We start from the raw sequence: 16,304 nt of genomic DNA, 5'->3' as shown, positions 1-16,304 counted from the left end.
CGGGGGCGGCAGGTGGCGGAGCCGCAGCCCCGGGACCGCACCGGGACCCACGTTCCCCCCCCCCCCCCGGGATGCGCAGCCGCCGCCCCCGCGCGGTCCCGCCGGGATGGATAGGGTCCGTGGGGACACCCAGGACGGGGACGGGACCCCCGAGGGGCAGCCGCCGCCCTGGAGCGGGGCCGGGACCCCCCGAGCAGGGCCGAGACCACCCAAGGGCAGCCACCCCCCAGAGTGGGGACGGGATCCCCCGGGAGCGGGACTGGGACCCCCCAAGTAAGGAACTGCTCCGGTGCTGACCCATCCTGGGCACCGTCGGCTTCCCGGGACCAGGGATGGGGACAGGGATGGGAAACAGGGGCGGGATGAGCACCTCTGCCTCCAGCCAGCCCCTCAACCCCCCGCCAGCCCTCCTCGCACACACCCTGCACCCCATCTCTGCCCCCATGCCCCAACACGGCCTCAGCCTGCAGCCCCCCCAGTCCCATCCCGAGGGGGAGCAGAGCCCCCCAGCCAGGCCCGTGGTGTGGGGTCCCCTTTGGGCTGGAAGGCTGCCCCTTGTGGGGCCATGGCTCGGCCTCGTCTGCTCGACGCCACAGCCCTGGCACGGCACATGGTTTGGAGTGTGCCCTCCAAACACAGGATGCTCCAAAACCTGGGAGTCCCAATTCCTTGGCAGGGAACGTCCCACAGCTTCACCCACAACCCCTGGCAGCTCCCAACCAGAGCCTGGCGAAGTTGTGGGTGCCACTGGTCACAGAGTCCACCTGGGACCCAGGCTGGACTTTCCTCCAGGGTCATGGCAGGGCAGTCCTGTCCCATCCTGTCCCATCCTATTCCTGGGAACCCATTGTCCCACCCCTTGCTGGGCTCAGCTCTGAGCACGGGGCTCGCACATCCCCACCACCAGTTTGAATATTTAAAGCCAAATTTTGCGTACACGATTAATTTTTTACAAGCCTTCAAGCCTGCACAGAACAGCACCACGCTGCACATGTCACGTCGCCACAAATAGATACAGGCCTGGAAAAATTACTGGCTGCTGGGAGAATAAACACGCTGGAGCCAGCTTCTCCCTTCTCCCTTGCCTCCGCATTTCTCTGCTCCAGAGCAGCTCTGTCCCACATGATCCCCCAGTGCCTCTGCCAGGGGTAGCAGGGGACTGCTGATGCCCCATCACTCATTTTGGAGACCCCCGGCTGGGGTGCACCCCATTGCTCCCCTCCCCACTGGGTCCCTGGTCCCTTCTGGATGCCCAAAGGCCATGACCCCACATGTGGGACACCCTGAGCTCCTCCATGAGCCTTCCTGGGTGTCAGAGTAGCCGAGCAAAGGTGGCACTGACCTGGTACAGTGTCTATGTGTGTCAGGAGCATTTGGGGTCTCTCGGAGCTTTGGTGCCATTGTTGCCCTCTGGACTGGCCGTGGTCCTGTGTGAGTGGGTGGCCACGTGCAGCTGAGCTGGCACCGGCTGAGTCACGGCCAGGCGGGACGGGGGTGGGTAGCTGTGCCGAGCCCACACCGGGCACCCACCCGCCTGCACCGGGCACCCACTGGGCCCAGCCATCCCCAGCATCCCAAACACGCTCAGCTGGTCCCAATGTGGGTGGGACAAGGAATGAGCTGAGACCTTCCTGGCACTGGCAAGGGGCAGGGGGGCTTTGGTGAGTGGGAGGGGGTGAAATCACCTGGATGTTGTGTTGGGGGTGGCAGCTCCAGTGCCCAGTGTTCCTTCCCTCCTGTGTCTGGGAGAGGGTGGGATGGGGAGGAAGATGAGGATGGGATGGAATGGGAATGAGGACTGGGGGGGATGGAAGTGAGGATGAGATGGGAAAGAAGGACAGAGATGGCCTGGGGATGGCAGTGGGATAGGGATGGGATAGGGGGATGAGGATGGAGTGTGTGCCTGCCTAGCCCTGCTGTGCCACCCTGCCCTCCTTGAGAAGACCTGAAATCCCCAGTTCAGCTGGGACACTGAGTGCTGCAGCCCCATGCCCCAGCACCCTCCTTGCCCAGGTGACACCCCCAGTAGCCCCACCTGACACATCCAGGAGGAGGGTTGAGCTCTGTCACAGTCACCCAAACCCACCGCCTGCCCTGTGCCCCCTGCCGCTTGTCCTGCTTCCCACCAGATTTCCAATGTGGCTGTAAAAGAGAAAATCCCAAAGGAGAATCGAGGCCCAAAGCCCCAGCGAGCCCCTCAGGTCCAGCCCTGAGGTCGGGGCGGGTGGCAGGGCTGATCCAACCCCAGGCAGAGGCACAGGGTGGCACCGGTCCCCTGACATCCCCTCCCGGTCCGGGCAGTGCCGCTGCCGCCGCCCCAATTAGCAGGGGAGATTACAGATCCTTCCCAGAGGGAGATTACCCTGCTCGGATCCCGCCACTTGCGCCGGCTTCCCGGCTGATTTGTCTGGGGCTGCAGCTAATCCCCTTCCGGGCAGACAGCAGATTGAGCAGCGATTCCCTCCTTCCCGGCCCCGCGGCCACGGGGCGGCCAACGGGCCCCGCTCGTCCCGCTAATCCCGGGGGAGCCGGGGGGAGAGGGGCTCCTTAATTGGGGATCTCTGGCAGAGCCCGCAGCGGCCGCACAGTCGCCGCCAGCCTGGCTGAGCGCCCGCCGTGCCGCGGCTCGGCAGGGACGGGGACGGGGACGGGGACAGGGACGGGGACACGGCTGGTGGCACGCGGGACCCCCGGGGTGCGGGCGGTGGGCGCGGGCGCAGCCATCCGGTGAAAATCAGCACGTTCGTTATGCAACGGCGCTGATTTATTCATGCCTGAACCGGGCACTGGCCTAGAAATTAGCCCGGGCGATGCCGGGGAGGGGCCGGGAAGATGCGGGAGCACACGGAGCCCCGGGGAGCGGCGGGAGCAGCGCCGGGAGCAGCGCCGGGCACCGGGGGTGGGTGCTCACCCCGCAGCGGCGATGCCGGACGGGGCTCTGGCTCCTACCCCGGATCCACGGGGCACAGGCACAAGCCCCGCTGGACGGGCAACGAGGCGACTGAGCCCCCTTCTGCCACGCCAGAGTTCCTGGGGCCGCAGCCGCTGGCACAGGCTCGGGCTGGCCCGTGCGGGGCTGTGCAGGGCGGGGGCCGAAGCGGCGCTCAGGACACCCCTTGGAAAAGCAACAGCAGCGGAACAAGCGCCGTGCCCGGCCTGTCCCGGCACACCGGGATGAGCGCTCCAGCCTGGGAACAGAGACCGCACGGGCACGGCTCCGCTGTGCAGGACCCCAGCCACCCTCTGTGTCCCTGGCCCGGAGCTGGAGGAACTGCTCGTGCCCCACAACACCCAAATCAAGTGCCAAAGCACGGGCAGGGATATGGGCCATCCATGGGCTGCCTTGGGATCACACCGGCCCCGGGTGCTGCAGCCAGGAGCCCGCGCTGGGACAAACGCCAGCGTCGGGAAGCGGCCGAGCCCCTGTGCAGCTTCCTGGGGTGACAAAGGGTTCCTCTGCGGCTCCATGTCACCGTGGGGGCTCTGGCAGTGCTGCCACGGGGCAGGGCGAAGCTCCAGCCGAGCGCAAGGACCAGCAGGATGGATGGGAAACACCCGGGACTCTGCTGAGAAAACATCTGCCGGCCCCCGCTCCGAGCCCCGGCCCGGGGGAGGGAACAGAACGGCTGCATGCTCCCGGCCGAGAGGAAACAGATGCCACCGGCCCAGCCCAGGCATTTCCCGGCCCTGTCAGGGGGTGTTGAGGAAGCTGCAGGTAGCAGAGGCTGTGGGATCACATCCTGCCCTGGCTCTGCCCCCTGCGTCCTACTGGATATTTCAGTTTAGAACGGGAAGCAAGGCCTACATAGGGGTGCTGGGCAGCCTCGGAGCAAGGGAGGGTCTTGGGATGCAGGAATGGGGTCGGGAAGGTGGGAGTGGGCACAGACCTCGAGCAGAAGCCACTCGTGCCCTGGCACTGACGTGCACAGGTACAGAAACAGCTGTAGAAACCAGCAGAGATTTATTATGAGAACAAAACTCCCAAACATCTAAAGGCCACCAAGTGTCCCAGCACGGCCACCGCACTGGGACCAGGCTGTGGAGAACGAGGGAAGAGGGAGGGGAGAGCCTGACCCCGACCCCAGCCCCGCTCCCTGCCCGGCAGGACGGTCACTCCGTGGCCAGCTGCCGCTGCTGCTCCAGCAGGGATTCCAGGAGGTTGGCTCTCTGCACGGCCGCCTGCAACGGAGCACAGGGGAGAGCTCGCGGTGCCCGGCAGAGCCGCAGCCGGGCAGGGCGGGGCAGCCCTCACTCACCTCGTACTGCTTCCGCAGGCTGCTCATGCTCTCCTCCTTCCTCAGCACCGCCGCCTTCACCCTGACACGGACATGGGGGGTCAAACACCGGGCTTTCAGCCCCGGGAGCTCAGCCCCTCTCCCCCAGCCAAAGCTGGGCTCCAGGTGCCATCACACCTGGCAGCACCTTTATTGCATTGCTGGGTGCTGGGTAGTGTGGACTGACTGGTCTACAGGAAGAAAGGCACATTAGCTTCCTAAGTCTTAATTATCATAGTGTTTTAGGGATGTCCCAGCTGCCCTCAGCCTCTGTGGCTGTGCCCTGACCCTGGGCCCTGCCCCTCTGGAGAAGATCACTGTGGCTGCCAACACAGGTATCATGTGTGAGCTTCGGAGAGCCCCCAGGAGGTGACACCGATCCTGGCCAGGGCTCCTGCCAGGGAGGAACACAGACAGAGCTGTGCTCCACTGGCCTCTCCTGGCACTCATGTTCTGCAGGCAGGGACAGGAACAGCCCTGGGGACAGGATGGCACAGAGCAGGCCAGCAGCGACAAGGAACAGAGGATTCAGGGTGTCTGAGCAGCAGCCGGCTCGGGCAAGACTCCTCGGCCCGGTTTGCCTGGACAGGGCTGGAAGCCATTCCTGAGGATGCAGCACTGAGCTCCTGCACCACACCCGGGCTCCCTCACCTCCTGTGAACCTCCTCCAGCTCCCGGTCCTTCTCCCGCACCAGCCTGTCCAGCTCCAGCTGCTGCCGGGCCCTCAGCTCTGCCATCTCCGCCTTCAGCCGCGAACTCTCCTCCTCCGTCCCCACCAGCCTGTCCGCACACTCCTGCCGGATCACCTCAGTCAGGCCTCTGTGCCCCTGGGACAGCTGGTCCCGCACACCCAGGCACGGGCCAGGCAGGGCCCTGGCTCTGCTCCTTGCTCACCTTCCGGATCTCCTCCACCTCCTGCTCCTTGTGCTTCAGCAGGCTCTGCAGCCGGACGCTCTCCCCTTCCAGCTCGGCCAGCCGCCCCTTGAGCTCATTGCAGCGCTCCTGCAGCTTCCGCTCCGACCGCTCCAGCTCCTGCAGCTCCACCTCGTACTTGTCTCGGATCCTCTTGATCCTAGCGGCAGGAAGGACAGGCAGCCTGGCTCATCCTGCTGCTGCAGGGATCATCCCAGCCCCCTTCCTGCTGCAGGAGGGACCAGGGCACAGCAGCAAGGGCACAGCTGCCCCACAGGAGATCCAGGGCTGCTTCCTCAGGTGACAGGTAAACTTTGTCCCTGTGAGCTGCTCCTTCCTGCACTAACACTGCTCCAGAGCTCACTGGAGAGATGCCCAGGGGACAGGGAAAAGGGACCAGCCCCTGGAGGACCTGGAACCTCCCTCCTCCCTTTCCCCCTCACCTGTTCTCTGCTGCCCTCTCACACTCCTCCTTGGCCAAGGACGTGTCGGCCTCCAGGCGCTGGATCACCAGCTCGATCTCCTTGTCCCTCTCCTTCCTCATCTCCTCCCGCAGCTCCCGCTCCCGAGAGAGCAGCCAGGCTTCCTGGGAACAGGGACAGCAAATGCGGTCTCAAATCCCTCTCAGAGCCCGTGGGTGGCACCTCCGGAGGACAGCTCTTGCCATTACCTCCTTCTTCACATAGTTGGCCTCCCAGGCCTGCTTCTCCAGCTCCAGCTGGTCCTTTAGCACCTTCAGTTCTGCCTGTGAGGAGAAGGGAAAACAACAGCTCAGCCCTGGGAGCATTCTGTGCCGGCTGGAGCAGCTGCTGGCACTGCCCCGGTGGGGTCCGAGGCCTGGTGGTGCCAGTGCCCAAAGGGCTGGAGGTGAGGGGGAACCAGACCTGGTGCCGCCTCTCCTGCTCCTCCTTCTCCTTGGCGTACTCGTCCCGCAGCGCCCGGGTGAGGGCCGAGCTGTTGGCCTCCAGCTGCTGCCGCAGCTCCTCCGCCTCCGCTCGCTGCCTGCACAGACACAGCTCCCAGCATCCACACCAGCACCTCTTCCCATGGGAGCCCGGCCCCAGGGCTGCCCCCAGCCCCAGGCCCCCAGCCTGCTCACCTGGCTGCTTGCTGGCTCAGCCGCTCCTTCTCCTCGGCCACCTCGGCATAGAGCCGGCGCCGCTGCAGCTCCAGTGCCTGCTCCTCCTGCTCCAGCTGCTGCTCACACCTGCGGGGCACAGACACTCCACGGATGTGCCTTCGAGCACTCGGCCTCTTCTCCACCCTGCCCTTCATGACGCCAGAGGACGCTCCTGGCTCAGGGGCATCGCCCACCTGAGGCCAGTGAAGAGAAAGGGGCTGCTCCCCACGGAGCTCCAGATTTTGGGATCCCACCAGCAGATTGATGCTGGACAGCACCCCAGAGCTGTGAGCCCCAAGGCAGCACTGAGCCCGGAGTGACGCACCTCTGCCGGGCCCGCTCCCGCTCCCGCTGGCTCTGCTCCTCCTTCTCCCGCTCCAGCAGCCCCCGCAGCTCCTGCGCCTGCCGCCCGTAGTGCTGGGCTGCCCGCTCGTCCGACTGCAGCAGCTCGGCCTCGTGCAGCAGCTTCAGCTGCCGGATGTCCTCACGGTGCTTGGCCATGAGCTTCTGGATCTCCGGCTCCAGCCCTGCACAGTGGGAAGGACGGTCCCGGCTCGGCCCAGATCCCACCCCGCTGCCCTTGGCCGGCTCAAAGGGGCTGGTAAGAAGGGGGGGATGAGTACAGAGGGGTTTTCCTGCCCTCTGGCATCTGCTCCACCAAAAACAGGGAGCAGACACTGCCCACACCAAGGAGCTCTTCCCAGTCTGTCCTGGACCACCCTGGTGCTGTCCCGGCTCCAGCTGCTGCTGAGGGAGCCTGCCCATACCTTTCACAGTGATTTCTTTGATCTTTTTGGTTTTTTCCTCAATCCACTTCTCCCGTCGGACTTTCTCAGTTGCACTCATGAATTCCTTCAGTTTCTTAATCTCCTGTTTGGAACCAAATAGGAAAACCTCAGAGAAGCTGGGAGAGAAAAGCCCTGGGAGCCTGGGAGCCAGGCTGTTGGGAAGGAAGCTGTGGAGCTGTGCATGGATACAGGCACAGCCCTGGCCAGGTGTGTTCTTCCAGCCCAGAGAAGTGGCCACACACTCTACTAGTGCCTTCTCCTCTATCCCCTTGGGAAAGTGCTCACTGCCAAGATATGAGAGCACTGACGGAGAGGGAAGGGGAACTGGGGGCTGCTAAGGGTCCCTGCATGCGGGGCAGCCCATCCGTCCCTGTGTGATGGTGCTTTCCTCTCCAGCCTTCCCTCTCCCTGCCACAGAAAGCACTCTGGCAGGGGCTGGAGCAGGGCCAGAGCAGGTCAGGGCACGAGAACAGAGGGCAAGGCACAAAAGAGAGCAAAGACCACATTTACCTCACAAAAGGGGCCCAAAGTGCGCCAGACCTGGGGAGAAAGAAAGGAGGGGATGGAGAGAGAAGGGGAATGTGGGAGAGAGGCAAATCCACACAGCTGTGTCTGTGGGAGCCACGGGCAGGGCGGAGCTGGGCAGGAGTCCATGGTGGTGAGAGGAGACACAGCTCAAGGGGCAGGGACAGGGACATGCCAAGGGACTGGCCAGGAGCGTGCCACAGGGTCGGAGCCTGCTCCGGAGACCAAGGGACCCCCACGGTCTGGCCAGGCATGAGCTCAGCTCCAAGGTCAAGGACAAGCAGGCACTGGGATGGCAGAGCTGTGATAAGCCCAGCGGTGCTGCCTTCCTACCAGGCCTGGCATGGGGTGAGCTGAGCTGTCTCCATCCACAGGGGAAGCAAAATTCCTCCATGGCATTGGGTTTGTGCCAGCATCACACCCCGGTTACCCCCAGCCTGGGAGAGCTCTGCTTACATGGGATCATGGAATCACAGAATGGTTTGGGCTGGAAGGGACCTTAAAGCTTCTCCAGTTCCATCCCCTACCATGGGCAGGGACACCTGCCACTAGCCCAGGGTGCTCCAAGCCCTGTCCAACCTGGCCTTGGACACTTTCAGGATGGGGCAGCCACAGCTGCTCTGGGCACCCTGTGCCAGATGTGTGGGAAGGATCCCTCTGAGCAGAGCCTGGGAGCTTACACTGTCCCTTGGTCAATGCCACGCTCCTGGCTCTGGGCAGCAGAAGACAGGAGCTTTTTGGGGAGCCAGGACAAAGCTCCGTGGTGACAGGGACCTCCTGTGCACAGGGAAGAGTTCCTAGGAGTCCCAAGATCCCACTGAGGTGACAGAGACTGTACTGCTCCAGGCAGAGGCCCCATTTGAGCAAAATCAGGACACACATGTCCCCCCACCTTCCCTGTCCCCTCACCAGCTCGTGCTGCTCCTGCATCTGGGTGATCTTCTGGCCATACTTGTGGTCCACTTGTTTCAGCTCTGCAACCACAGCCTCACATTTCTCACTCAGCACCTTCTTGTCATCAAGGAGCTGGGCAGGGGAAGGGGCCGGCATCAGGCAGGTGCAGCCACCTCAGCCTCTGCCTTCAGGAGTTGGGATGAGGGATTACCTGGTCGATGAAGGCCAGGTGCCTCTGGATAGCTGCCTCATACTGCTCCCTCTGCAGCCTGAGCTGGTGGCCGAGCTCCTTCTCGGTCTGTTTGACGTGGCGGTCGGTCAGCTCCCGCTGCTGAGTCTGTGGGGAGCAGGGATCAAACAGCCATGACACAGAAATCACCATCAGGCCAGGAAAATGAGGGACAGAGCTAAAGCAAAGCCCTGGTGCCCACATTTCCCACCCCTGTCAGCAGGAACATCCAGCCTCCCTGGAGTTCCTTCAGAGGAGAAGGGAGTTCAGCCCCAGGAGAAGGGGCTCCCCACTAGATGATCTTTAAGGTCCCTTCCAACCCAAACAATTCCATGATTCTGTAAAACCAAGGGATAACCCTGATCACATGCTTCATATCCCCGAGAACCACATGCGAGGCTGACACACCAGAGCAGTCTGCAGCAGGCTGATGGCTCTCTTCTTCTCCTCCACTTCCAGCTTCAGCCTCATCATGGAGCTTGTCACCTCCGTAGCAACAGCCGACACCTGCTCCACGTGAGCCAGCTCCTCTTCCAAAAGGAAGCCCTGCCACAGCAGAAAAAGCATGATGAAAAGGTGGTGGAACCACCTGGAGTGAGGACAGGGAGATGGGGATGATTCCCACCAGGGTCCCACAGCACAGATGGACTCACCTCCCGCTGCGTGGCCGAGGCAGCCGACCTGGGCCTCTCCTGCTCCGACTTCTCCATCTCATCCAGGAAACTGATGATGCTTTGGAGCTTGGCCTCTGAGAGCAGAGCCCCATCCTCAGGGACCCCCGGCGAGTGGTTCAGCTTCCCAAACTTCTCCAAGTTATCAGCAGTCAGGGAATTGGAGCTGGGCTCCTGCTGGGAATTCACCGTGGTGAATGAGCACCCAGGGGAAGGCTCAGGAGAAGAGGTGCTGGCTTCTCTCCATCACGGGAGCCCAGTCCTCCCACTGCAGCCCAGTAACCAGCCTCATCCTCTGGGCTAAACCCTGTCCCACCACCAGCCCTTGCATGGATTTGCTGTTCCTTGCAGATGTCCAAGCCCTTGACGCACCAAACAATTCCTCTATCACCTCCAAACTCCTCCATCTCCACCTCCAAATTCCTCCATCACTCACTCCAAGCTCTTCCACCACCTTCCCTGGCAGTGCCCAGCCGTTGCTCACCAGGCAGCCATCACTGTCCAAGGATGGACACAGCAGTCCCATCCCTCGGCTCACCCTGTCCATCCAGGCATATCTGTCCTTCTTGAGGAGCTTGGGTGGGGGCAGCAGCTCCGGCTCCTCCTCCAGCAGCCGGAGTGTGTCCAGCAGCTCATTGAGTGTGACCTTGGACGGAGCCCTGCTGCCAGCAGTCACTGCTGTCTCCAGGTCCTCGTTAGCCGCCTCCCTGGAGCTCATATCCTAAGGAGAAGATGAGAGAGTGAGAGAGTTTTCTGGGTCTCCCCAGAAACCAGCAAAGGCTCTGCTGTCACGCTGGCAGAGCAGCTGCTGCCAGGACCCCCAGGAGGCACAGCCAGACCCACCTGCAGTTTGTCCTCTGCCCCGGGGTCCTGTGAGGGCACGGAGCCAAGAGCTGCCAGGCCGCTTCCTTCTGGCTCCGTGGCTGCCGAGGGGGAATTGGCCTCTACAGGAACCAGACTGCTGTCAGACGCTCGCCCCAGCCAGCCCCTGGGAAGCAGCTCCTCAGAGCAAACAGCTCCTTGTCCCCTCCTTCCCCTCACTCCCAGAACTCTGGGGCACGCCAGAGGGACTCACCGGTGTTGTTGGCTTTGGTGAGGCTGCCGGCCGGGCTGACATTCCTGGCTGAGGCAGGTTTGGCACCAGGCTTCTTCTTGGGCACCCTCCTGCTCTCCTTCACCAGCACCAGCTCTTCTGCTGAGTGCTGCATCTCCGAGGCCTTTTGGGCTCTTTTCTGGTGCAGCTCCTGCAGGGACAGAGGAGCCATCGATGCCCTGAAGTTTTGGGAAGGCACAAAGCCTGTGGAAGCCTGTGTTTGCAAGGCTGTGGCAGCATTTTTGCATCCTCCAGCTGCTCACTGCTGTGTCTCCCCCAATCCCCCCCCGATGGAACATGATTCCAATTAGAGCAAAGAAAATTTGGGGTTTAAAACATCCCCAGCTTTACTGCCAACTCCTGCAGCCTGTGCCAAGCCCATCTGCACCACCAGCTGCAAGAGCAGGGTGACAATGACGTGTTGCTTCCTGCCAAGGGACACGGAGCAGTACTCGGCCCTCTCCGGAGGAACCCTGCTCCTGAGGAGGGTCCCATTCCCAGGACACGCACATCCTCAGCCATTCCAAGGAGCCTGGAGTCTCCCTGTCTCAACAGCACCATTTTCCTGAGCACTACATGGAAACCAGCACTGTCTTCACAAGCTCAGAACGAGCTGCCAAGGCTTGGCAGGAGCACAGCAGGAAACCGCTCTGTGGCACCTCCATCTCCAGAGGGAGTGCTCCATTTCCAAGGCTGGCTCTGATCCTGCCCCATGCCAAGCCCTTGGAGATGCAGAGAGGCCTCTCGCTGCCTTGCCAGATTATGCCAACAAATGGTGTCCCACAGGCCACGACAGCCTGGCCCTGGCCCTACCTGGATGGCAGCGTGCCGGGCCAGGCGCGCCTTCTCCTCTCGGATCTTCCGGCGTTCTTCGTCCTTCCTCTCCTGCAAATTCAGGATGTTCCCCTCCTCCATCCGCTGCTGCCTTTCCTTCCAGAGAGGAGGATCACAAGTGTTACTGAGAGTTCTCCAGCACCCACCACTGAGAAGAGTGAGGGGCACCCACACCTGGGTCACCCCATATCCAGGCTTTCCATCCTCCCCTCTGTGCAGGTGAGGAGCCCTTGGCACAGCTCCACTTTGGAGCAGCTCATTTTCTTTAGATCCTCAATGCAATTATTATTGTTATTATTATTATTATTATTATTATTATGTCATCATCTGGGTCTGCAACCACCAAGGAGACAAGGCTTAAAAATAGACTCACATGCAAGAGCAACAGAGCTTTTCATTACTGGGATAAATAATTGAACACAAAGAAACACAAATAGCTGTGAAACGTCATCACTCTAACAAGCCACCTCATTAGGGATTCATTAGGATGAGCCGAGATGGGGCATCCCTTCTCCGGCCACCAGTGTGGCCCAGACAATGGCAATTATGGGAGGCTTGTGCTGCTACTGCCAGTGTCTGCCTGCTCCCAGGCAGGGGGCTGAGGGAACTGGAGCCGGGTGGTGCTGAGCCCTTGGACCTCAGCTCCGGCTGGAACCCAGCCCAGGCTAATCCCTGGACACAGCCAGCAGCGCTCTGAGGGAACAGGACCCTCCCCAGCTCTCCGGACCACGGAGGGGCTGGTTGGATGCAAAGCCAGAACCCTCTCGACTCTCACAGCCCAAGTCTGGTGACTAAAGGGACCGAACTGTGCCACCAGCGGGACAGCATGTCAGAGGGTCTGGGCTACAGAGCAGGGCACAGGACCAACCTCCCTTTTGGCAGCCATCAGGCGCCCCAGAGCCGCAGCCGCCGTCCTGTGCCGCTGCGAGTGCCGCCGGTACCAGCGCTGGATGGTGACAGCAGCCAGGTTCACCTGCTGGATGAACCTGTGGGGACAGGGAGGGAGGGTCAGCACAGCCCCGGGGGCAGCAGAGCACAGGCGGCTTCCCCACAGCACCAGGACCTGCAGGTGCACTAAGAGTGGCCCTTCCCCAGTGTGAAATCCCACGGGACAAGAACAAGCTCCCCTGAAGCTCCTCACTCCTCCTGGCACCGTCCTCCTGCCCCTTCCCTCACCTCTCGGCCTCCTCCTCGGTCACCTCCCTCCTCCGGGGAATGCTGCTGCTGCTGCTGCTGTTGTTGTTACGGGTCATGATGTTGTTGCTGGAGAAATTCTTCTGAGACTTGACGAAGCTGCTGCTGCCTTCCCCGTCCTCGTTCGAGGTCGCTTTGACGACATTGCTGGGACAGAAGGTGAAGCCACTCAGCCCTGTCCTGTGCCACACACGACCCCGTGGCCAGCCCAGCTGCAGAGCCCCCACACTCACTTGAGGGAACTGGGAGCCTGGTTGGAGCTCTTGGGAGCAGGGCCCTTCTCAGCAGTGGAGTAGTTGTTGTGCACCATGGTGGTGACGCAGTTGCCCATCGCGCCCTTGTTGCTCCTTGTGTGGTGAGAACAGGAGCGTCAGGAGCAGCACCTTCCCCTCTCCGGGTGTTTTCTCCGCGCATTTCTGCCCACCCCCCCTCAGGACCCCCTGTCCTACCTGTTGTTGGCAGTGAAGTTGGCAGCCAGGAGCACGGTGGCTTCCTTCCTCCTCATGCCCGCGGGCGGTTCGAGGCCGTGGGAGCCGGAGGGGCCCGGGAATGCCCGGGGCTGGTCATCCTGCCACAGAGTCAGCAGGGATAAGGGTACCAAACCCACCTCCTCAAACACCACCAGGAGCACAGAGCCGGCCTGGCCCACCCACTCCCAGAGCCTGCTGTCCTCACCAGGATATTCCACGTGGTTTTCTTTTCTGGGGAAGTTTTGCTCAGAGTTGCCAGTTTCTTCCTTCCTCCTGGATCGCTCTCAAAGAAGGCCAGGAAGTCTCCTGTCTGCTCCGAGCTTTAGCCAGACCCAGGGAAGGCAGAGAGGAGAGAACAGGGGTTCTGGGATAACTCACAGCCACAGGACACACTCTGGCCATGCAGGGCACTTGGATACTCCAGTGTGACACAAGGGGACAAAGGGGCTGGAGAATTGTTACACGGCCGCAAAATCCACAAATGACTCCTTTTTACACAGAGCTTTGGGTTTGAGGGTGGTGTGTGGTGATAGGGATGGGCACAGACCAACAGGAGAACAGAAAATCCCAACTCAGAAGGCATTGGGAACTGAGAGCTTTTGTCTCCTCACACAGCCCAGTTATGGCCTGGTGGGTCCATGAGGGCTGTTGGAATTAAATTGAATGGTTTTTGTGACAGCCACAGAAATACACTCCATTTCCCTGAATAGAAATTCTCCCCTGTGATGACACTTGAGGCCCTGGCACAGGTTGCCCACAGAAGCTGGGCACTTCTCTGGCAGAAAAGTGTCCCAGGCCAGATTAGACAGGGCTTGGAGCAATGTGGTCTAGTGGAAGGTGTCCCTGCATGGGACTTTAAGGTCATTTCCTACCCAGGCCATTCTGTGATCCTATGAAACGTTAAACAAGGGACCTCCTCTTCAAAAAAATAACCAAAGCCCCAGACCTTGGTTTTCCAGGGCCAGACTTTAACTCCTGATGTGCACAACAGAACTCAGGGTACATTTTGGAAAGGCTCCTGCTCCCCCACAGGACCAGGGAGGTTGGACACAGGGGTGGGGTGTCCCCCAGCGGCACCCACAGGATGGATGGACACACGTCCGTGGCTGGAGCTGTACCTGTGTGAGCTGTTCACCCGCTGGTTCACCTGCGTGGTGCTGTTGGACCTGCGCAGGTTGTTCATGGCCCGGGATCCCGCATCCTCCTGTGGAGAGCAGGGATAAATCCAGCAGCCACGTTCAGGAGGAGCACAGGCAGGCTCCCCCACCCCCTCACCCAGCGGGACACGGAGTTCTCGCTGCCCCAGGGCTGCCAAGCTCTCCTTGAGGCAGCGGGCAATGACACCTCGCTCGGGCGCTGCTGAGCCAGCAGGAACACGTTCCTTAGCACAAGCTCCCGGGAACAAGGGCACGGGAATGCTGCCAAGGGATTACTCAGCATGGAGCACAGACTGTCTGCTGCTGGATCCTGACGGAGCCCAGAAAGCACCTGGGGCTCATTCTCTGGGGAACCCCCACTCAGGAGCAGCAGGAACAGGGGGTGCTCGATGAGGGGCAGGCTGGGCCTGACATCCCAGCAGGAGACAGCAGGAAATTGGCAGTTTCCAGACGGAAACTGGTGCAGGGAGCTGAAGGGCAAGGAAGGGAAAAGAGGGAATCCTGACGCTCCCTACTTGCTGTTCTGCATCGAGCAGAGAACCACGAGCAGCGATCGCCGAGGGCGGTGCCAGAACAAAGCCGGGCTGGTGCTGGGGGAACCACGGCATGCACGGAGCCATCCCAAATCCCAGGCACGCACTCCCTGCCCTGGCACAGGCGGGGGGAAGGACACGGGCTCACCGGGGCGTTCCTCTTGGCTTTGCTGTCGGCAGCCACGGACACGGAGCGCGCCATGAGCTTGGCAGGAGAGGCGCTGCCGGGGCGGCGCGACACCGGCGCCGGGAGCCCCGTCAGGATCAGGTCTGCGACATCGGAGCTCTGGACGGAGCAGCAGCTCCGGGTGCTCTTCATGCTGGAGCAGAAGGAAGGAGCCCTGGAAGCACAGCGCAGAGAGAGGGGAAGGTATGGAGCATCCAGCCTCGGAACCAGGCGCTCTGGCTCCTGCAAACACCGGCACACGGTGCTGGAACTGTTCCAACAGGACAAAACACCTTCCTCCAAATTGCCACATGGCAAATAACCCCAAGCACAGCCCGGGAGAGGCTCCGGGTGAACTCCTCACTGCTTTCACCCAACACTCTGGCTGCCCATGAGCTGCTGTCCCATTTATGGGCCGGGATTCCAGCAGAGGACGAAAGGGAGGGAAAAGCCCTGCTCCCCATCCCGGGCTCCTTCACTTCACACAGCCCACGGCTGCCAGAGGATCACACAGGCCTGGAACGGCCTTATCTGTGCAGGCTGGAGGTTCAGCTCACCCCACATCAGGTTGGGATGCTGAAGAACCACCTGGGCAGCTCCCAGGGGATCCTCCGCCCACCCAGCTCCCAATCCCTGCCAAGGGTTTATTTGGAAGTGTCCATGCCCTCTCAGGGGGCACAGGGAGGGCTGGGCCCCCTCCCAGCTCACGGCAGCACATTCCCACCTTTTCCCCTCTGCATTTCCCCAGCCCCATTGCTGAGCCAGGAAAAGACCACATCACTTTTTTCTTTACATTTATTACCCACACTGCCCCTAAACCCGCTCCCCTGGCAGCCCTGGCTTCCCCTCTCAGGGCTCCACCAAAGCCCTTGGCAATGCCTCTGGCTCCACAGCCTGGGGAAACAAACGGCTCTCATGGAAACCGCTGGGCTCACGGCAGGAAAGCAGGGCTCAGGAGCCCAGGCCCAGCACAGCACCCTGAGCCCCTCAAAGCCCTGAAGCTCAGACTCCCTAGCTCTGAAGCCCCACGGCCCCAAGCCCCCCTATGACCCAGAGGCAAGCGCTGGCCCCTAAGCTCCCAAATCCCTGAGCCCCTCAGGATCACCCAGGTCGCTCACCTATTCCTCTAAGCTCCCAAAACCCAGACCCCAAAAATTCCCCCACTGCCAAGGCCCAGAACCCCAGCCACAGGTGCAAGCCCAAGCTCCCAGTGCACAGATGCCCCCAAGACCTCCTAGGACACCCATCCCCAGGCCCCAAGCCCCCCAAGTCCCAGACCTCCACCAAGAGCCCCCCAAGCCCCAGACCCCTCCCCAGGACCCCCAGTACACCCAGGCCCAAGCACCCCACGACCCCAGCCCATATCCCCAGGCCCCAAGCCCCTCATGACCCAGACTCTTTCAGAACCCCCCAACTCCCAATCCCCGCAGACCCCCAGCCCAGA

The 16,304-nt window shown here is 61.8% G+C and overlaps 1 protein-coding gene across 1 annotated transcript; it reads right to left on the bottom strand.

The window, feature by feature from the left end:
* Window positions 1-3,944: 3,944 nt before the first annotated feature.
* On the bottom strand, window positions 3,945-15,173 carry CEP131 (centrosomal protein 131; the record flags this gene model as incomplete). The annotated part of the gene is given in 29 exon segments (XM_082294279.1): window positions 3,945-4,179; window positions 4,257-4,317; window positions 4,926-5,068; window positions 5,169-5,346; window positions 5,630-5,772; window positions 5,857-5,931; window positions 6,071-6,188; window positions 6,286-6,393; window positions 6,632-6,833; window positions 7,074-7,176; window positions 7,605-7,634; window positions 8,529-8,645; window positions 8,725-8,850; window positions 9,151-9,288; window positions 9,396-9,590; window positions 9,952-10,134; window positions 10,257-10,357; window positions 10,489-10,657; window positions 11,320-11,436; window positions 12,209-12,326; window positions 12,517-12,681; window positions 12,768-12,881; window positions 12,984-13,102; window positions 13,210-13,324; window positions 14,123-14,208; window positions 14,843-15,047; window positions 15,049-15,085; window positions 15,088-15,137; window positions 15,139-15,173. Coding segments are annotated over 29 exon segments (3,420 nt in total). The 3' UTR covers window positions 3,945-4,110.
* Between the last annotated feature and the right edge of the window lie 1,131 nt (window positions 15,174-16,304).

This window comes from Coloeus monedula, assembly GCF_965178545.1.
Source record: "Coloeus monedula genome assembly, chromosome: 19".
Taxonomy (NCBI): domain Eukaryota; kingdom Metazoa; phylum Chordata; class Aves; order Passeriformes; family Corvidae; genus Coloeus; species Coloeus monedula.
The sequence above is the reverse complement of the archived record's forward strand: the minus strand, read 5'-3'. Positions and strand labels throughout refer to the sequence as shown.